This window comes from Varanus komodoensis, unplaced genomic scaffold, assembly GCF_004798865.1.
Source record: "Varanus komodoensis strain SLA01 unplaced genomic scaffold, ASM479886v1 scaffold64, whole genome shotgun sequence".
Taxonomy (NCBI): domain Eukaryota; kingdom Metazoa; phylum Chordata; class Lepidosauria; order Squamata; family Varanidae; genus Varanus; species Varanus komodoensis.
The window spans coordinates 3,052,913-3,072,144 of NW_025336273.1; the positions used below are offsets into that span (position 1 = coordinate 3,052,913).

Below are 19,232 nucleotides of genomic sequence, written 5' to 3' on the forward strand. Positions count from 1 at the left end.
GCGAACGCCACCCTTGGTTGCATAGCCAGAAGTGTGGCTTCGGGATCGAGAGAGGTATCACTGCCACTCTATACGACTCTGGTGCACCCGCAACTGGAGCCTTGTGCTCAGTTTAGGGCCCCTCATGACAGGAAGGATACAGCCAGGTTGGAGTCAGTGCAGCGCTGGGCCACAAGGTTGGTGGCCGGTTTGCAGGGGAAGCTGTATGAGGCGAGACTGAGGGAACTGGTCCCTTCAGCCTGGAGAAGAGGAGACTCAGGGGGGATCTGTTGGCGACATACAGGCATGTGAGGGGGTGTCACACAGAGGTGGATGGAGGCCTGTTCTCCCCTGCAGAGGAAGGCAGGATGCGCTCCAACAGAGCAAAGCTCAGGGAACCGAGGTTCAATTTGGATGCCAGGAAGCACTTCCTGACAGTCAGGACCCTGAGGGTGTGGAATGGGCTTCCCCGGGAGGTGGTTGAGGCCCCATCAGGAGGCTGTTGAAGGATAGGCTGGACATCCAAATGGTGGGCCTGTCGTGAGCAGAGCTGGCTGGAGCCAGGGGTCAGACTAGATGGCCCAGGAAACCCTTTCTGGCTCGCTCCATTTCTGTGTTTCTGTATCAGAACTCCATGACCCGCACCACCCATCTGCCAGCAACGCCCTGTTGCGGCCCCTGGCCATGCGGGCCGGGGATCGAGGGAGCCGCAGTGCCATGCCTCCCAGGGACCCCGGTTGTCCCGGTGAGTTCTTCACTGGGAAGGCAGGCTGGTCTGAGAAAGGACAGGCAGGACGCACACCGGCCACCAGAACAGGCAGCCTGCGTGAACCAGTGAAGGAAACATTTCAGCCTCCCAGAGCATTTTGTCCGTGACCCCGAAATAGCTGCTCTGGAGCCAAAGCTCTCCAAAGACAAAGCAGCGTGCAGAGGAGCCGAAATACGGTTTATCAGGAGCTTCCATCCGGTAGCTCGAACTGGGATTTAATCACACAACATGTCCACAAAAGCTTATGTAGCAATAAATCCTTGGGTCTTTAAGATGCCACAAGATTCTTCGCTGTTTCATCTACAGATGAGAGCTGTGACAACCCAACTTGAAAACAAAGGGCACGGCATCCAAAGGGTGCTGCGGGAAAACACGTTTACTCTTAAGCAAGCCCATGACAGTCAAGTCGATAATTCCTGTTACTGGTTTATGAGATAAGAAAGTCTTTAAAAAGGGAATGGGGTTGCTATAGCTGTGTTTCCACCAGCTGAGACGGCCTGATCTGCCTTTGAAAAGAAAGCATCGCATCCTATGAACTTCCTGCAAAAGCTCCTTTCATGGCGATGACGGCAATGTCTGAAAGGCGCAAGGATACCTGGGGGGGCGGGCAGCTCGGCAGGGAAGGCTTTATCTTTCCTCAGGAGGGTTCAAGGAAACAGACAAACCCCAGGTGAATCAAGCCGTGGGCTGAAAAGGAGTGGAGGAAAGGGGGAAATCCGGAGCATGGGGTGTTCCGGAGCAACAATTTTTCCGCTCTGTATCAGCAGCAAAGGACAAGAAACGAGGCTGGAATTTTTGTGCTGGTCCGCGCAGGTGGCCTGGGGCCCTCCATCTTTGGAGGCTCCCGTTGATGCCCCTTGGGAACACCATGGGAAAGAGAACCAAAGACTACTGCTTCTCTCTTAGAAATACAGAAACAGAGAAACAGAGCGAGTCGGAAGGGGCCTCCCGGGCCATCTAGTCTGACCCCCAGCTCCAGCTGGCTCCACTCACGACATGCCCACCATGTGCATGTCCAGCCTATCTTTGAAGACCCTCACCGATGGGGCCTCAACGACCTCCCTGGAAGCCCATTCCACACCCTCGGGGTCCTAACCGTCAGGAAGTCCTTCCTAGCATCCAAATTGAACCTTGGTTCCCTGAGCTTGGCTCCGTTGGAGCGTGTCCCGCCTTCCTCTGCAGGGGAAACAGGTCTTTACCCACCTCCGTGTGACACCCCCTCACATACGTGGATGTCGCCAACAGATCCCCTCTGAGTCTCCTCCAGGCTGAAGAGGCCCAGTTCCCTCAGTCTCGCCTCATACGGCATCCCCTGCAAACCGGCCACCAACCTTGTGGCCCTACACTGCACTGACTCCAACCTGGCTATATCCTTTCTGTAATGAGAGGCCTTAAACTGAGCACAATACACCAGTTGTGGGTGCACCAGAGTTGTATAGAGTGGCAGGCATACCTCTCTCGATCCAGAAGCCACACTTCCGGCTATGCAACCAAGGGTGGCGTTCGCCCTCTCGGCCACCGCATCGCACTGCTGGCTCACATTCAGCCCGCAGTCCACCAGCCCCCCGAGGTCCCTTTCACAAGTGCTGCTCTCCAGCCACTTGTCACCTAACCTGTACTTATGACGCCCATTCCTATGCCCCAAGTGCAAGACCTTGCACTTACCCACATTGAACGCCATCCTGTTGTCTCCTGCCCACTTCCACAGTCTGCCCAGATGCGGAGTACCTGCTCCTCAGTTGTGGCCACTGCCTCATTTTAATATCATTGGTGAATCTGAGCAGCAGCCTGGTCAACCCTTCTTCCATGTTGTTGGTGAAAAGACTGAACAGGAATGGTCCCAGGACAGAGCCCTGTGGGACCTCGCTTGTCACTGGCCGCCATCCCGATGATTCCCTGCTCTCTTCCCATTGCTGCTCTCACAGGAAAAGAGCCTTGGAGAGCTCCAAGAAGTTCCTGGCTGGTTGGAATCCTCTCTCACTGAGACAATTGGAGGATGATGTCTCAGCGGGGAATGAAGGCCCGAGCAGGGTGGATAAGCCCTGCCTTTCCTGGGAGAGCCGACTGGACTGCACGGGGCTCCCACCTGATGTTGTAGCTTGGGATGGGGAGCTGGGGGTTCTGCTCCGATCTCCTCCTCCAGGCTGGGGGCGAAGGCAGGGCTCTGCCTTGTGTCCGGGAGGGCCCGACATAAAGCCCTGACTGTCCCACCCCCATGAAGCAGTCTGTGCCTCACCCTCATCAAAATTCTCCAAAGCTTACGGAAGCTGGGCGGCGTGCAAGCTGGAGATCACGAGAACAGCGGGCAGAGTTCCACCCGCAGCCCTCACTCAATTTGCAAAACAAGCAGGGCAGAACAGGCTTGAGTCGCGAGGGGGCCGGCATTTCTTTGAATTCAGACAGGCTCACCCGACGGAGACTGGCAACATCTGGCTAAGGACTCCTTCTGAAGATCAGGAAGCTGCCAGCTTCCCCCCCCCCCCCCCGCCCCGCGTTGACTCAGCTCGCTAAACCGAGATGCGGGATCAAGTACTTCTGGGCCCGTTTTGGGACAGGCTGGGCAAAAGCCATCTTAGGATGGGTGGGTCAGAAACCCACGAATTTTTGCAGTGGGGAGGTCGGGGGCTTGATCCATTTCCTCTCTCTCTGAAACACCGGCGGGGGGGGGGGGGGCAGCATCACTGCCAATCCAAGTGGCGGAAAAGCTGCAGTCAAAGGGACTGCCGGGGGTGGGGGGCCGCACTCAGAGAACAGCACCGTGTCCTGCCACCCCACCACCCCAGTCGAACCTTTTCGTTGCCTTCACAGGAAAACGAAGCCTTTGCCACTTCGTCTCATTAATGAACTTTTCACGCTGCCCCAAACGTCACCAAGAACGTCCCCCAACTTTCGCAGGACAGAAAACAGCCTGACGAGAGGAAGGGGAATTGTGGGTCACACGTGAACCAACCCCCCACCCCCACCCCCCAGGAACTGAACTGTTGATTCTGCTGCCCAGACCATGGCAGGAGGAAAAGCCCAGGATGGCTCCAGGCGGAGAAAGTTACACCCGTGGGTTTCTCCGTTGCTTGTGCTGGAGCCACAGGGCTGGGCTGGCGGTGGGGAAGGGCCTGCGGTGGGGCTGGTCCAGCGTTCCACCCAAAGCCCCTCCGCGAAGCAAGCCACCTCTATTCTCACCCGGGGTCTTTTGTGCTAAACACGCAGTGCCTCGCAGCCCCCCTCAAGGGCAGCCGAGGGCTCGAGCTGGGGGTGCAGCCGCCCACCCCGGTGAACACTCCTCCGGCCCACAGCTGCGCATCATGCACCAGAACGCGCATCGCCGGCCTGTTTCAATTCGTTAGCCCGGCTCCTGCTCAATTGATTTTCCTCCCGCTTCGCCTTCCACGTGCGTCAGCCACTTTTCCGCTCCCGGCTTTCAAAATTCCACTTTCAAAGGTAAGGGTTCATTTGCAGCTCCCCCTCCCGCCTCCCCCTTTATTTGCTGCTGCTGCCTCATTGCTCAGGGTCATTCGTATCAAACCAGAGCGACATTCTAATGCACACCCCGAGACCAGACAAAGCTCCTAAAAACCCCAGTAATGACAACTCCGCGTAACCGTGGGGCGGTTAACCTAAGACTCCGGCCGCGAGCTTTCCGGTGGTGCACCTGCTGATCAATTCTCCATTGCAGCTAAAAGCCCCACGCCTGCTGGTGCAGAATCGCGCGGGAGCAGCGTCTCCTCCGGGCCTCGCTTATTGGTACTTCATTTATCTGGAAAGCAGCAGGCGGAGGCCGTTCACAGGGTAAACGACTGCGATGAGGCGCACCGCGCACTCTGAATGCCTGACGTGCGCTCGGCAGCACAGGGGGCCGCGGTGGCTCCTCGCAGAGGGACACGTGGGTGGGGAGCGTCTCTGCTCGAGGCAGCCCAGCTCCTGCAAGCCCCGCCTGGGCCGTTCCACGGCAGACTTCGTGTCTATCCAAAACTCCCCGGCACTGAGACAAGGCGCTGCGCTGGAACCGTCCACACAGGGGTGTCGGTTTTACGCCCGCCGTGTGGACCTGTCTTTCCCGGTGTGCAACTTGAAGTGATCCACAGCTGAGAGCTAGGCCAAAACCGCTTTGCCTCCAAGGTGCAAACCGTGCGAGCTACCTTGCCTCCCAGGGGTCACTGGACTCTGTTTCCCGGGAGTCCCAGACAGCGGAACCTACGGTCAGCGGTGTGTCTGACACGGAGTTCACCTGAAACACCGGATTCTCTGCACAAACGCCCAAGGGGAGATGCCCGATTTCAGTTGTCGGCATCGCTAAACCGGCTGCAGATACCTGATGCTGGAATTTGGAAGGATCCCGGCTGCTCACGGGAACCACGCTCCCGTAGACGTGGAGCTCGCGGACGATGGAGACGCCTCCCTTCAGCTCGGCCCTGAACGCCTCCGCCGAGCACTTCCGCAGGCGCAGCAGGCCGATCAGGATGTCTTGCTCGGGATCCTCGTAGGAGAGGAAGGTCTCCCAGCCGCCGTTGGCCACGTAGTCCCTCCGGATCAGCTCAACCTGCTCGGAACCAAAGGAGTGGGTGGAGGTCTCTAGGGGGCAGTGGGAAGAAGACGTATAACAGCAGCAGCTCTGCGTGTGGGCACAGGGCCCAGAGACGATTTCGTGGCCGGGCGGGCGGCTGCCTGCGCGAGGGGCGAGAGAGCGTGAAATGGTTTCTCAGAGTTCACCCCGCCGCAAACGGGCATTTAGCGGCGCCAGACAAGAGCTCGAGGCGCGATTATTGTGTTTTCACAGCCGCTCAACGTCGCGATGGCAAAGCGGTTGAGGAAATCATGCTCCTGCATCAGGTGTCCCTCAGCGCTCCCGAGAAGGGCGCAGCGAGGCTCCTGGGGAGAGCAGAGGATCAGGACCGCGTGCCCTCACCCTCACGGTGCAACAGGGACCACGCAACCTGTGTGTCTGAGCATCGTGGCTCCCCCCGAGCTCTGGGAAATGATTGTGGGCATTAAGCCACAGGCACACGCCAGGCATTGTGGGCGGTTCCAAGCAGACTTAAGTCGGGGTGGGTGCAAGCAACCCCCCGGGCAAAGTGGCCGCAGGTTAGTGGCTTGGGGTCCCCGCATTTGGAAGCACATCTAAGCGGCACCACCTTCACCAGCAGGTCGGAGCGAACAGCTGGGCCGAGAAGCACGCTCACCACCGCGCGGCTGGCACGGGGCTGCTCTCACGCGGCCCGAGCGAGTCCTAGTGCCCTCTGCCTCTCCTCACCTGGCACAAGGGGCTGGCCGCCATCTGCATCCGGGCAGTCCTCCCGTGCATTTCGGAGGGCGGGCCTGGCTCCCCGAGTGCCAGGAAGGCCCTTTTGCTTCAACACACACTGAGTTTCGTGGGGCCAAGGCTCTGGCCTGGTCTCTTTGGCATCTTTTTGGCATAGGGCTGCGGATTCCTGCCCCTCTGGCTCTCCCTGACCGGCGGTGTGGGGAGTGGAGGGAGGGCAGCGGGGGGAGTCGGAACACAGGCGCGCAAGCAGGCAGCACCTCCGTCGGAGGAGCGAACCGACCCACCTGGTAAGGTCTCACTTTGTGATGAATCTCCTGAATGCCGACTTCCCGGGTCCTCACGTCTCGGCACTGGGTGGGCAGAAGCAGAGAGAGGCAGGCCGTTAACCGGGGCGGCAGAGTCAGCTTTGGGGTCACGGCGTCTGCCATGGCCTCCTTCAGAGTTTAAAATTAAGCCGGGGTGGATTTGTGCGGAGAATTTCGAGACGGCACAGTAAAAATGCTCACCGACCCGTCCCTTAATAAGGCTGTTGTGTTTACAACAGCACAAGGACACACCGCGAAGGGCAACGGTTTCGCGGAAGTAGCCCACCTCTCGCCAGAAAGGGTGCCGTTTTGATTTAAAAGCAGCAGGCCTCAAAGGAAATCCTCGAGAAGACTGAGCTCCTGCACTCTGTACGGGAAAGATACCGAACTGGAAGGGAGCCCTGCTAGTCCGACGCTGCGCAGAGGAACTCCAGGGTAAGAGGAGGCTTCCGTGCCAAAGTCGCTGCAGAAATTCGGTGTCGAAAAATATGAATGGATAAGGGCCAAAAGCCGGAGCCAGGACAAAGGGACTGAGGAATCGTGTTCTGCCTGTCCTGGAAGTGTTGCTGGACTGTGTGTTCCCCGTGAAGCAGAGGACAAGTCTGTGCGCTCCACAACCCATGCGCACGACTCGAGGGGGGGGGGGCTCTTCCCCATGTCCTCCTCCAGGAATCCCTGCAGAGGCTCACGCTGGCGGCAGGGGGGGCGGGGGGGTGCTGCGTCGGGCTCGGTGCCTCAATGCCCTCGTGGTATCCCAGCCGCGAAGCCCCTCCAGCGGGTTATGCTGAGGGGCCAGGAGCGAGCCTCCCGGGAAGGGGGCATGAGTAGGTAAGACCACGGCAGCTTGCCCTGACTGGGTTCCCTCCAAGAGAACTGGGCTACAGCTCCCACTAGCCTTGTCTGAGGATGATGGGAGCCAAGTTACACGCATCTAGTGATTACAAGTTGTGTCCAATATGGAAACGGATAGCGACCCTAAACCGTGGAAGGACTTGCCTGGAGGGATGCATGGGATGCCCTAGGCCGTTCTTTCAGGAGGGTTTTAAGATGGATGCCTTTTGCCAGGCCTTCTCGGATTAGTTCCCAGACTGGTTTTAGGCTCGTTTTTATAGACTTATCAAATAGGAGAGTTGGGAGGGGCCATGGAGGCTGTGGATCCAACTCCCTGCTTTTGCAGGACACCAAGTCACGCCGTTTCAGTCAAAATGTTCATCGGCGCAGGTTTTAATCTCTCGTACGCTGCCCAGAGCCTTTGGGAATGGGGCAGTATATAAAAATAAAAGGCAAATACTTATAAATTAAATGGGGAGTGGTGGGCATGTTCGGTAGCGCCTTCCTTTCTCCGCCCAAGGGGCTGGGGTCGGGGCGAGAAGGACAAGCAGGCTGTCCTGGATCGAGTCAAGCCTGAACTTGCCCTGGAAGCCAAAATGGCGAATCTGAGGCTGTCCCACCTAAGGGCCTCGTCACGAGAGAGCAGGACGCCCTGGGGAAGGCAGCCCATGCCGGGGAAAGTCGGAAGCAGAGGAGGACGGAGACCAAGAGAGAGGTGGGGGCAGGGCAGAGAGAGAGCCGCGGCCGAACGCTGGAGAGGACTTGACGGCACGTAAGAACAGCAGGCGCGGAGGACAAAAGCCGCTTCGAAAATCTTCCCCGCAACCCCCCCGCGGCCCTGCTCCGGCCCGGGGAAAAGTGGGCGGGGCAAGCCGGCGGGAACCTGAAGCAAAGGTGAGGGCGCAGTTACCTCCGTCCCCAGGTCCTTCATCCGAGCCAACGCAAGCTCTCGCAAGTTTCCATGCTCCACCCCAGAACTGACCAGCGGCATCGGGATGTCCCTGGAGGCGAGAGAGACCAACAGTGACTGCCAGAAACGCACCCACAAAACCCCCAGGCGTTCTTCACCAGCTGCAACAGAAAGACACAGCTGGAGGCGTGGGGAGGGGCCGCTGAGGGTCTTTCGACCGTGGTCGTCCAACTAGGCGCCGCTGGGGCTCCCCCGACCTGCTGGCACCAGGCCAGCCCCGTCCTTCCGCGTTCCCTTCCTTGAGTTCTGTTTCAAGGAAGCTTTTCTGGAGGGATGGGATTCCACCGGTGGAGCTGAAGCCTAAAGACGCGTCGCCACACCAGACCCAGGAAGGGCAGGCGGGATTTGGCCTCCAGGCCGGCAGTCCCACCCCTCCGCCTTGCAGCACCTCACCCTCCGAGTTTGCTTGCAACGGCGCACACTTCTGCGATCTGCAGATCTTCGAACTCAGGGCGACCAAAGGTCGGGGAAGAAAAGTGGAACAGGCTGGCCCACACAAGCCGCGAGACCACAGGTGTCGGATCGGCCTTCCCCGTGCTGGCACGCTCCAGAGGTTCTGGTCTCCGGACCGGCCCCTGCCAGCACGGCAAGGGCCAGGAGCGCTGGAACTGGGGGACCAAAACACCTGGAGGTGAGCAGACCAGGGAAGGCCGCATGCGCTCACCCCGGCCGTGTTTGTGTTGTGGGTTCGGGAGGAACAGGAGATGGCTCTGAAAGAGTGAGGCCGTGTGGAAAGGAGGGGAAGGCGTCCGAAGCCCCCTCCCCTCAAGAGCGGAGGACTCTGCCATCTTTGCTGATCTCTCTGCATCTTCCAGGCGCCTGGTGGGAGAAATGCGCTGTTCCAGGCACAAGGGCTTGAAAAGGAGAGAGGGCCGAAATCTATGGAACGCTGCAGAGGGGAGGCAGTTGGACTGGCCGGCAGGAGGGTTTCTGAGGGAGCAAACTGTGTGGTCAGCAGAACAGAATCCACTTCCTTCAAACAAGGGCCCAGTGGGGATGCACGTCTCCCTCTCCTCTCCTCTTCCCTCCCTCCCCTCTGCAGCCCACCCCCTTCCCCCTCCAAAGGATCATCAGCTCACTTCTGCACTCATTCTGCCCGCTTCCGAGAGTAAACACAACGTCAGCAGCGCTTCAGTCAATCAGCGCTTCCTGCTCCATCCCGAGGAGGCAATTTCCATCTGGGCAAGTTAGAACCGAGGCTGCCGCCGGAGAGACCCGCTTCGTTCCAATTACCGGAGAGCACCAGAGGGCCGGGCCATGGCGTGATTCGTGACAGGGCCACCGACAGGCCCCCTCCGGCACCCTGGCAGGCGGCCCACGCCGCCAGCTTGCCGTCTCCAGGACTGCGGCACGGCACGCTGGAGTGCCCGGCGGCACTCGGGAGTAGCCATCTGCTGGAAACGCATTTGGCGCCCTCGTGCCTGCGTGGGGAGGGCGCGTGACTCAGGAGTCACCGCGTCTGCAATACGCAAATAGGGACGAGCTGCGGCCACGCTCCGGGCGGAGGCAGAGCTCCTCTCCCCAGGCCCATCCCCGCACCAGCCCGCTCGAGGAGCCCCTTTCGGCGCGCTCAAGGGCAAACACAGCGCAGCCCCTCACAGGCCGAGGCGCTGGAGTGGCCGCACCCCACGGCCAGGCACGGAAGGCTTTCGGGCTCTGGCTTCCCTGAACGCTTCTAATGAATCCGCAAGCAGCACGTCAAGCTGAAAGCCAGCGCAAGACGCACGAGGCTGGCTGGAGAGGGAGGGGTGCTGCCCGTGTGCGTCAAGGACGGAGCACCCTTTGCACCTCCAGGAGTAGGCCCAGGGCAAGCGGAGCACTCCCCAGAGCCTAATCTGGCTACCTGGCGATCCTGAGGAGCCCCCTGGCCCCGGCCCCCTTCCCCGAACCACGGACCTCCCTCCCTTTCTAAACGTGTGAAATGCACTTCCGAAAGCCAGCCTGGCGCTGGAACGCAGCCTCCTGCTGCTCTGGAACAGCCCCGTCCGCGGGCAAGGAGGTGTTCCAGACCCTTGTTCTAAGGCGAGTGGGCGCAGAAAGCTGGAAGCCCGTGGCTTGAGGGAACGGGCAAAGGACGCCTTTTCCGGCAGTCCCTGCCTGGCGCCACATGGGCGCTGCGGTGGCAGCCACGCTCCAAGGACCATGCCGAAGGAAGCGTCCCAGGTGATGCCGTAGGATCCCTTCAGGTTCGTTCCAGATATTGGGTGGGCTAAGACGAACTACTCGGTAACTGCAGCTTCATTTTTATCAACTCCTACCTTTGAACAGGCCGGCTGTTATTAGAAATGTTCTGCACTGACAATTACAAATGGACCACGTTTTCCGTTGCTCAAAAGACAGGCTGGTGATAAATGCCAGGTTTAATAACATCCGGTGTTATCAGATGGCCACTCATGTCTTGACTGAAGCAGGACGAAGCGTTCCTTGGTGGACTCGTAAAAGCCAAGCCAGTGGCCCCCGTGGGACTGCGTCGCCCGCAGCTCCGCGGGTCCCTGTGGCGCGTTGCCTGCCCCAGCAGCCGGGCTGGCGCCCATCCCCATTCCAGGGCAGGTGGGCTGCGACTCCGTCAGCACCGACCTTCCATTCCGGAGAGCGTCATGGGAGCTGCATTCCAGCAGAGTGTGGACGACGGACACGCGGCACAAACGCCACCCGTTAATGACCGCAGTGCGTGAAGCCGCCTGTGGGCAACCCAGGGCCGCCTTTGGCGCTCAGTGCGGGCGAGTGCAAGGTTGCACTTGGGGCACAGGAATGGGCGTCATAAGCGCAGGTCAGGCGACAAGTGGCTGGAGAGCAGCACTTGCGAAAGGGACCTCGGGGTGCTGGTTGACTGCAGGCTGAACGTGAATCAGCAGTGCGATGCGGTGGCCAAGAGGGCGAATGCCACCCTTGGTTGCACAGCCAGAAGTGTGGCTTCTAGATCGAGAGGGGCATTACTACCACTCTATACAACTCTGGTGCGCCCGCAACTGGAGTATTGTGCTCAGTTTTGGGCCCCTCATTACAGGAAGGATATGGCCAGGTTGGAGTCAGTGCAGCGCAGGGCCACAAGGCTGGTGGCCGGTTTGCAGGGGATGCCGTATGAGGCGAGACTGAGGGAACTGGGTCTCTTCAGCCTGGAGAGGAGGAGACTCAGAGGGGGTCTGTTGGCGACATGCAGGTATGTGAGGGGGTGTCACACGGAGGTGGGTGGAGACCTGTTCTCCTCTGCAGAGGAAGGCAGGACACGCTCCAACGGAGCAAAGCTCAGGGAACCCAGGTTCAATTTGGATGCCAGGAAGCACTTCCTGACAGTCGGGACCCCGAGGGTATGGAATGGGCTTCCAGAGAGGTCGCTGAGGCCCCATCGGTGCGGGTGTTCAAGGATAGGCTGGACGTGCACATGGTGGGCACGTCGTGAGCGGAGGTGGCTGGAGCCGGGGGTCAGACTAGATGGCCTGGGAGGCCCCTTCTGGCTCGCTCTGTTTCTATGTTTCTATTTTGTTTGGGACTCAGAAGAAGGAGAATGAAGCCTTGAAGAAGCGGAGGAAGGAATCTGGGGACCCAGGGAGAGGAACGGGCTTTTGAAGCTTCCCCAAGGCTGCTGCCCACAATTCCCAGGAGAACAGGGATGTTTTGAAAAGGAAGCGGGGGGGGGGGCGCAAAGAAGCTGAAGCGGCAGAGCTGCCGCCTGCCCTGGTCCCTGGCCCCGTGACAAGCGCTGGGAGAGAGTTGTGCAGTCCAAGGGCTTGCGTAGGTCTCGCCAGCTGGCCCTTCAACAGTGGGAGCCCGCAGAGTTACTGAAAGCGAAGGATCTTGGTGAGGAGTCCCCAGCTTGGGTTCAACACTCTTCACATGAGCAGAGGCTAAGTTTCCAAACTCACCAAGGATCTTTGAGCGTTGCCTAGCTTTGTAGCTGCACAGAGCCAACAAAGGTCCGCTCTGGAAAAAAATGCTGCCTGGCGTCTTGGACTCGAAGGGCCAGAAGGAGAGGGCTGAGTGGCCGACTTCCAGGCTGATCCAGCTTAACGCCCTTCTGACCGGGAACTCAGTACTGGGGAAGACTTTTCAGTTGCTCAGAATGGGTGAAAACATCCAGAAAAGCCAGCAAGTCGGCTGTTGGGGGAAATGGGCTGTGCCCGCGGGAAGGGGGAACTCTGCCGGGCCAGACTGGGGCTCGGGTTCGATCCGGCACCCCAGAGGCTGAGCATCCGACACAGAGGAGGTCCACTGCACCCTCCGAGTGGCCCACACCAAGCAGCTCCGCCTACCCAGCATCCCCCGCTCCAATTTGTGTGCACACGTCTGCCTGCCCCGCACTTCTAATCACACAGCACGGAGACGGCTGCTCCTTATGAGCTCCCAGCGTGGCTTCCGCGTCTGGAAACCCATTTGCGAGAGCGCCGCTGGGACGCGGGAGCCGCGCACCCCTGGGCTATCCAGTGCCAGCCACGACTCCCGTGCGCTCCGCCGGCCCGGCGCTCGCCCTGAGTCACGAAGGGGCCTGATGCGCCGAACCCGAAGGGGAGGGAGGCGCCGACGGCAAGGCAGAGCCAGCGGGGGAGAGCCAGCGCGGGCCGAGCAAGGGAGGACTGCTGGAGAGCTGCCGCAAAGGCGGCTCAGCCTTAGCTCAGAGGCACGCAAATAAAAGATACCACACACACACACACACACACACACACACAACCTGACATACACAGCCAGGCCCCTGTGTGGGGGAAGCCAGCTCTGCACCAGCGCCTCCCTGCTCCGGCGTTCCAGCTTCTTGCGCAGCTCCGTTTGGCAAAGTGCAGCACCCTCACGCTTGGGCGTCTTACCTCTGCACGCGGTACACACGGGTCCAGGGCGGCACGAGAGCCAGGATCCGGGCCACCAGATCCACCAGGGTGCTTGGAGGGTAGCTCTTGTACCTCCCCGTCTTCCAGAGCTCATACAGGCCGGTGCCACGGATCACGAGGGTCGGGTAGAGCTTCATGCCGTCGGGACGGAAGGCGGGGTTCTCGAAAAACTCCTGCAGACCCAGAGACAAAGGGCCGAGATGAGACGGACGGGCAGCAGCTGACGACATTAATTTCTGGGCAGGGTTCGTGACGCCTGACAGTGGCCATCAGCGGCAGGGAGACGCTTGGGGAACAGACGAGCAACTCATTTCCAGACAGTTTTGATCAGAATTCACCCAGCCCAGTCTCCAGCTTCCAGATCAGAGATGGATTTGGAACCAAACAGCAGAAGCACGAGCTTCCGGTGCCATTTCGAAACCACGAAGCTCTGCTTGGCGGCATGGGGGCAATTGAAAACTGTGTGGAAAAAGAATATTATTTCTGAAAAATGGAGACCGATGTGCCTTTGCAATGGAAGAAAGTGGCTATTTTGAAGATGTCTACCGTACAATTGTTGGAGCATGCATAAGCGAGGCATACAAATCAGAGGTTCGTGGCAACCCTGCATCGAGGAGGCCTGCTGGTGCCATCTTTCAAACAGCATCTGCTCACTTCATGTCTCTAGGCCAGATTTTGGTCATTCCCGCAAGATTTCGAACCTTTGCATCATTAGTATATTTGTGAGGGTGATCTGTGATCAATGATCTCCGATGTCACTATTGCAATTGTCTTGGGTGCCACGGACCGCAAGGAGTAAGACAATCGATAAACGCCGGGCATGATCTGACTGCTCCACCGGCCAGCCGCTCCCGGCTCGTCTCCCTCCCTCTCCGTGGGCCTCCTTGTTCCCTGAGGCACAATGACGATAATGCAGGCAGTCCATTGAATGACCCTCCAACGGCCTCCCCGCCTTCAAGTGCAAGGGAGCCGCGCGTCTCTCACTTGAAATCAAAAGCTAGAAATGATTGCGCTCACGCAGCAAGTTGAGACACGGCGAGAGCGAGGCACCAAACAGCCAGCCGACTTGTGAATGCAAAGGGGAAGGTCTGGAAGGAACGCGAAAGAGCTACTCCAGCGAAGCAGCAAATGGGTTTGAATGGATTGACCCCAATTTTGAAAGACCCGCTACTGAGGGAGAAACGCCGTCCATCAGCAGTGCGAGCTGCAGAGAAACCTTTCGCGGAAGGAAGAGCCAATCGATGGGGCAACCTTCACGGCGGATTTGCAGCAGCTCCGCTCGATCGGCCAGCCGTCCGCCTCCAGGCAAGGCCCTCCACCCCGCCAAGAACCCGGCTTGCTGGGCTCAGTGGGTGGCTAGCAATTTTTCAGTGATTCAAAAACCCATGCGCCTCCGTTTCTTGCAAGGCTTGCCTGATGGCGGGGGCCTGGAACCGAACCCGCACCCCCTCCAAGGTGTGCCTGCACGCCAGCGGGCAAGCGGGGCAGTGCGCAGAGATGCCAGGCCCTCGCCACCGGGCACCTCCCAGCTGGCACAGCCCCGATCTCAGCCTCTTCCTTGAGGCTTCCCAGGCCCAGCCTGTGTGCTTTGCCTTGCAATGCAGCGCTTACGGGATGCGCTGGCCCCAGGCCCCGGGACCAGGCCAGCTCACCAAGGAGCCGAGGGCCGCTCCTCCCGGCGGGTTCTCTGGACTGCTGGTGAGGGGCAACAGGGGAGGCAGGGCACTGCCCGGGAAGGGGGGCGGACAGCACAAACCATCAGCGAGCACGTGAAACAGGACTCTGGACAAGGCGCCTCTTTGGTCCAACCCATCAGGGCTCCATTTGTTGATTTGCAAGGGTGATGTGCTGCCACAGCCGAATCACCCACAAAGTCATTGGCTCGACCACTAAAATGCAAAAGTAAAAGCCACAACAAGGAAGACCCACCCAGCTGCTCAACCTGCAAAGGCCTGGCTGGGCAGGTAAGTGTTCAACAGGCAGCGACACACTGCCAAGGACCCGCGTGAGCAGCAGGGAGTGCCAGAGGTGAGGGGCCGCCGCGAAGAGGCCCTCGCCCTGGGGGCTGCCGGATGCCCCTGTGTGGAAGACGGGACAACCGGGAGCTCTTGGCAGGCTGATGGGGAATGGACCGGCATTCCGATGGTCTTCACGCTCCCGTTGGAAGGGCACAAAACCCCACGCCAACCTAAGCAGCCATTCAGCCCACATGCAGTGCGGGGCTCGCTTCCTTTTCGGTCCCACCTCAGGTGAGTCGGCCCCGTGGAAATGGCGCAACAGGCGTCCAGCAGGGCTGGCGATGGGGCCCGAGGGATGGGGCAGGCACCGCCTCCCTTCCTTCCCCACCTGGGTGCGGCTTTCACCCTTGCAGAGGTTCACCCCCACGGGGAGCGAACGGCACGTCGGAGGCTGCAGAGGGCCGAGAGGAAAGCTTGCCGATCTGGAGCAGCTTCGTTCGGAAAGGAAAAACAAGCCAGGGGAGACTCGGAGAGAATCACACACGCAGCAGAGAAAGCGGGTGGCGGCTCTTCTTTCCTCCCTCCTGTGGCACCAGAACCCGGGACCATGTCATGAGGCTGCCCAGGGAGCAAGGCAGGACCAATCAGGGAAGGCCCACGGGGAGCGGGCCAAGCCCTGGAGGTGGCAGCAGCCACCCACAGACACCAGTCCTGGGCACCCCATGCCACCTCGAGCACCCGAGGCCGTGCGCTTGCTGAGGACCATGGGCAGGAGGTGCTGCCGCCCCCGTGCCCCCAGGGTGCACTGCCCAAGGGGCGGCAGGCTGGCCAGGCGGCGCAGAATGCCATGCGAAAGGGACCGGGGCTCTCCGGTGTGCCCGCGTCCCCCTCTGGCTGAGAATGCAGCCAGGGTGGCATTTGCAGGACAACCGTCCACCTGGGGGAAGAATTAACATTTCCTTTCGGCATATTCGAGCAGTCGCCCCTGCTGCGCACAAGCAGGTTCGGCTCGCCCTCCTGCTCCCGAAGAGGCTGTGCGGGCACAGCGAACGGCGCCCGCCTTTGTTTGTCCCGACGGCAGCCCGTGCACATTAGCACGCGACTTTCTGCCACAAACAAAACAGCCACCGGGCCGCCCGCTGCTCAAGATGCTGCGGGTGCGGCAGAGTTCCAGGGGCCTCGCTTTTTTCGAGGGGCAGCCGCTGCCGCACGAACGGCAAACGCCAACATGTCAATAAACACCGCGGCACACACGTCTGCGGCGGACGAGTAAGACCTGGAGAGCGACAAGCCGTATTTCACAGGCACGATCATTGATTTTGCTAGCAGAAGCCTTTATGGAAAGAAAAGCTGCTTCCCACTGTTACCACCACTAATGGCATCGGCAGGTTCAATTCATTCCCACCCTTGTAAAGCTGCTAGCATAAATAATCAGGGCGTGAGTGGTACAAATTAGTCATTTTGGTGCCAGGAAACTGCTGGCTTCTCATCAGCGTCGAGAGGGTGTTTAGTCCGCTGCGCAACGGCTGCCATTATATTCCAGAGCCAATCCGCTGCCTTGCAAACAGGCAATTATCTAGATTTCGCAGGATAAATATCTGTGGAACTGGGTCCCCTTTACCGGGGTGCAGTTCAAAAGACACCCGAGAAAGGAGAACCACCTTTCGATATGTAGAAAATGTGCACGCAAGAGAAAGGGACCGATTTCAAAAGGGCCTCTCTCTGCTCACGATTAGGTGGGACCAAAAGGGGAGGTACTGGAGAAATCACCTTTTCGAAGGCTCAGGTCCCTCACTCCTCACCTGTCGGCGTCGACTGAAGCCCTTCATGGCAGGAGAGCTTCACTCGTTTAAAGCTCTCCTGAGCTTTAAATTAGAGCCGGGACAGGTTGTTATGGCCTGCCACTTTAAACTGAAAAGCTTTCAGTGTTGCTCCTTTCAGCACTCCATCTTCTGCTTCAAATTAATTGTTCGTTTGTGCTGTGATTTGCTCTGGTTGCTTTTAATAACAAGAGCCGCCTGCGGTAGCTTAGAAACTAAGGCTTGGGAGCATGTAAAGTCAGTTGCCAGAATCATGGCTTGCTGTTCTGTGCGAACCTTGTACTATGGTTTAAATACGGGATTGATTGATTGATTGATTGAAAGTATTTCTATGCCGTCCTGTCGCGAAAGCCTCAGGACGGCTCACATAGATAAAATACAATAAAATATAACATAAATAAAGTTATCAACTCACACTGGCTGCAATGGAGCTGACACTGGGTGGGAGTCTGTGAACAGGGGTCTGTCCCTTTGCTCCGGAGGGAGCACCAGCACCAGCCCTGGCCCCGTCAGCCTCGCCACTCCCTCCTGGCACACCCCCCTACTTCTCCTGCTAGCCCTGGTTACGGAGAGCCCGTTCAGAGCGGGGGACGGGACTCAGCCGACCTGGGTTCCAGTCCCTGCTCAGCCATGGTGCCCAAGGGTGGCTTAGGGCCAGTCACAGACTCTCGGCCCAGCCTACCTCACAGGGTTGTTGTGGGGAGAAGACTGCGGGTAGGAGAATTATTCAAGCCAACCTGAGTTCCTTGGGAGGGAAAAAGGCGGGACAGAAATAAAGAAATACAATAAATATTACGAGGACAGCACGCACTCAAAACACAACGTGCCGCCTCCGGAGCTGCACCGGAGTCTTCCTCCTCTTATGTCACCCAGGACTGTCGCATAATTTGCCCCTCTTCAGCTCCCAGCATTCCCAGTCGCTGGCAGAGGCAGATGGGAGCTGAAATCTGAAACACACGGAGGGCAACTGGGAGGGAAGGCAGTCCAGAGGCCGTCCCTCCCTTCCTGGCATTCCCTCCAAGCTGCGGGAACAGGAACCAAGGCGGCACCGGAGGACGACTGGTTCCGTTTCAGGTCTGCGGCTGCCGACTGGAATCCTGAAGAACCGCCAATCGCTTCCGGTCCGCGCGAATACTCCTCCCCGGGCATCTTGGGCGCCACGGGGCCTCCTGGGGCAAGCTCTGCCCCTCGGGCCCACAGAGGCTTCTCCTTTCTCCTTCTCGGGTTGGGCACGTGGCTGATCCCAGTCAGCAAAAGGAACAAGGGCTAATCGGAAGAGGATGTTACAGACAGAGGGCAGGTGCAGGGAAGGCATGAGCAACCACAACACCTGCGAAAAATCGCCAAGGGGGCACTTTTTGACAGCACGAGAAATGCGCACACGCCCGTGCCCTTGCGCACCCTGCGGAACCGTTTTCGGCTCGGCCCTCGTCTGTCCCGTGCCTGCCCGGCAAAGCCCTCCCAGGCCGTGGCTGCACAAGAGACCCACAACAGCCAGTAGATTAATTTTGTCCGCCTAATCCGGGAGCTGCGCGAGCCAACGACTTCAAACTCGGTGAAACGCACAGCCTTATCTGTGCCTGCATTCCTGGCAGGTTAATGAACAGCGCGCTGAAGAATAACACTTCAAAGCTGCGACTGCTTTCACTGACGGTCCGCGAACCCTCTGGGCATAAAAGCAGTCACTCGGCTGTTTACCCACACGAAAGTAATCAATTCGGGCTTCTTCCTTGGGGGCTTCTGCATGAAAGGCTGCTGGAGGCTGGAAATTATCCTGCCCCACCCCCTGCTCCGAATTCAGCAGCCACCCAAAGCAAACGGGGATGCGGAAGAGTTCGGCATCCGTTCATCGATCCAGATCATGGGGCCCGTCAACACCTCCGGAGGTCCATCGGAAGCAGGGAAGAACCTGTTCAGGGAGCTCTGGGATGATGTACTTGACGCTTCTGTGTTGCCCGGAGTGGATCTTCGTGGGATTGCTTCCAACATTCAGGTGCAGAAGAGTCCACGAGCGAGCAAAAGCAATGGATTGCTCCCTCCGGAGAAGGGAAAGAGGCTGGAGAAGCGAGCACCGCACTCTGCTCCAGTAGCCCGAGTCTGGGATGGCTGGCAGCCACCACGCTGCCAACACTCACGGTCGTGAAACGCAAGTTTGGATGGAAAGTGCCACTTTCTTCCCCACTGCTCTGCACTTTGGGGGCCACTTGGGGAGTGGAAGTGGCCCCTGGGGCCCCTGGCGCGGCCCACTCCTGCCAGCAGAGCACAGGAGAAAGGCTGCGGACACATCAGGACAGACACAGAATTCTTCTATTCTGCACAGAATAGACCTACTGACGTGAAGAAAAGCGGCACTGGTCATGACCAATGGAAGTCCCTTTCGTGTCAATGGGTCTACTCCATGTAGGACCAATGCTGGATAGAAGATGCCACCAGAGGACTTCAGAAGGTGATCCTTCCCAAACAGCCCCCTCCTCACAGAATCATGGAACAGTAGAGCTGAAAGGGGCCATGGAGGCCATCTGGTCC

The 19,232-nt window shown here is 59.0% G+C and overlaps 1 protein-coding gene across 1 annotated transcript in view; it reads right to left on the bottom strand.

Annotated features, from left to right (window-relative positions):
• The window catches only part of ELP3 (elongator acetyltransferase complex subunit 3), a 76,137-nt gene that overhangs the window by 13,385 nt on the left and 43,520 nt on the right, over positions 1-19,232 (bottom strand). The window contains exons 10-13 of the mRNA XM_044450336.1: positions 12,908-13,101; positions 8,052-8,142; positions 6,290-6,355; positions 5,055-5,282 (exon numbers count right to left, since the gene is read on the bottom strand). Of these exons, the coding sequence (XP_044306271.1) occupies positions 5,055-5,282; positions 6,290-6,355; positions 8,052-8,142; positions 12,908-13,101 (579 nt within the window). The remainder of the gene's footprint in view (positions 1-5,054; positions 5,283-6,289; positions 6,356-8,051; positions 8,143-12,907; positions 13,102-19,232) is intronic.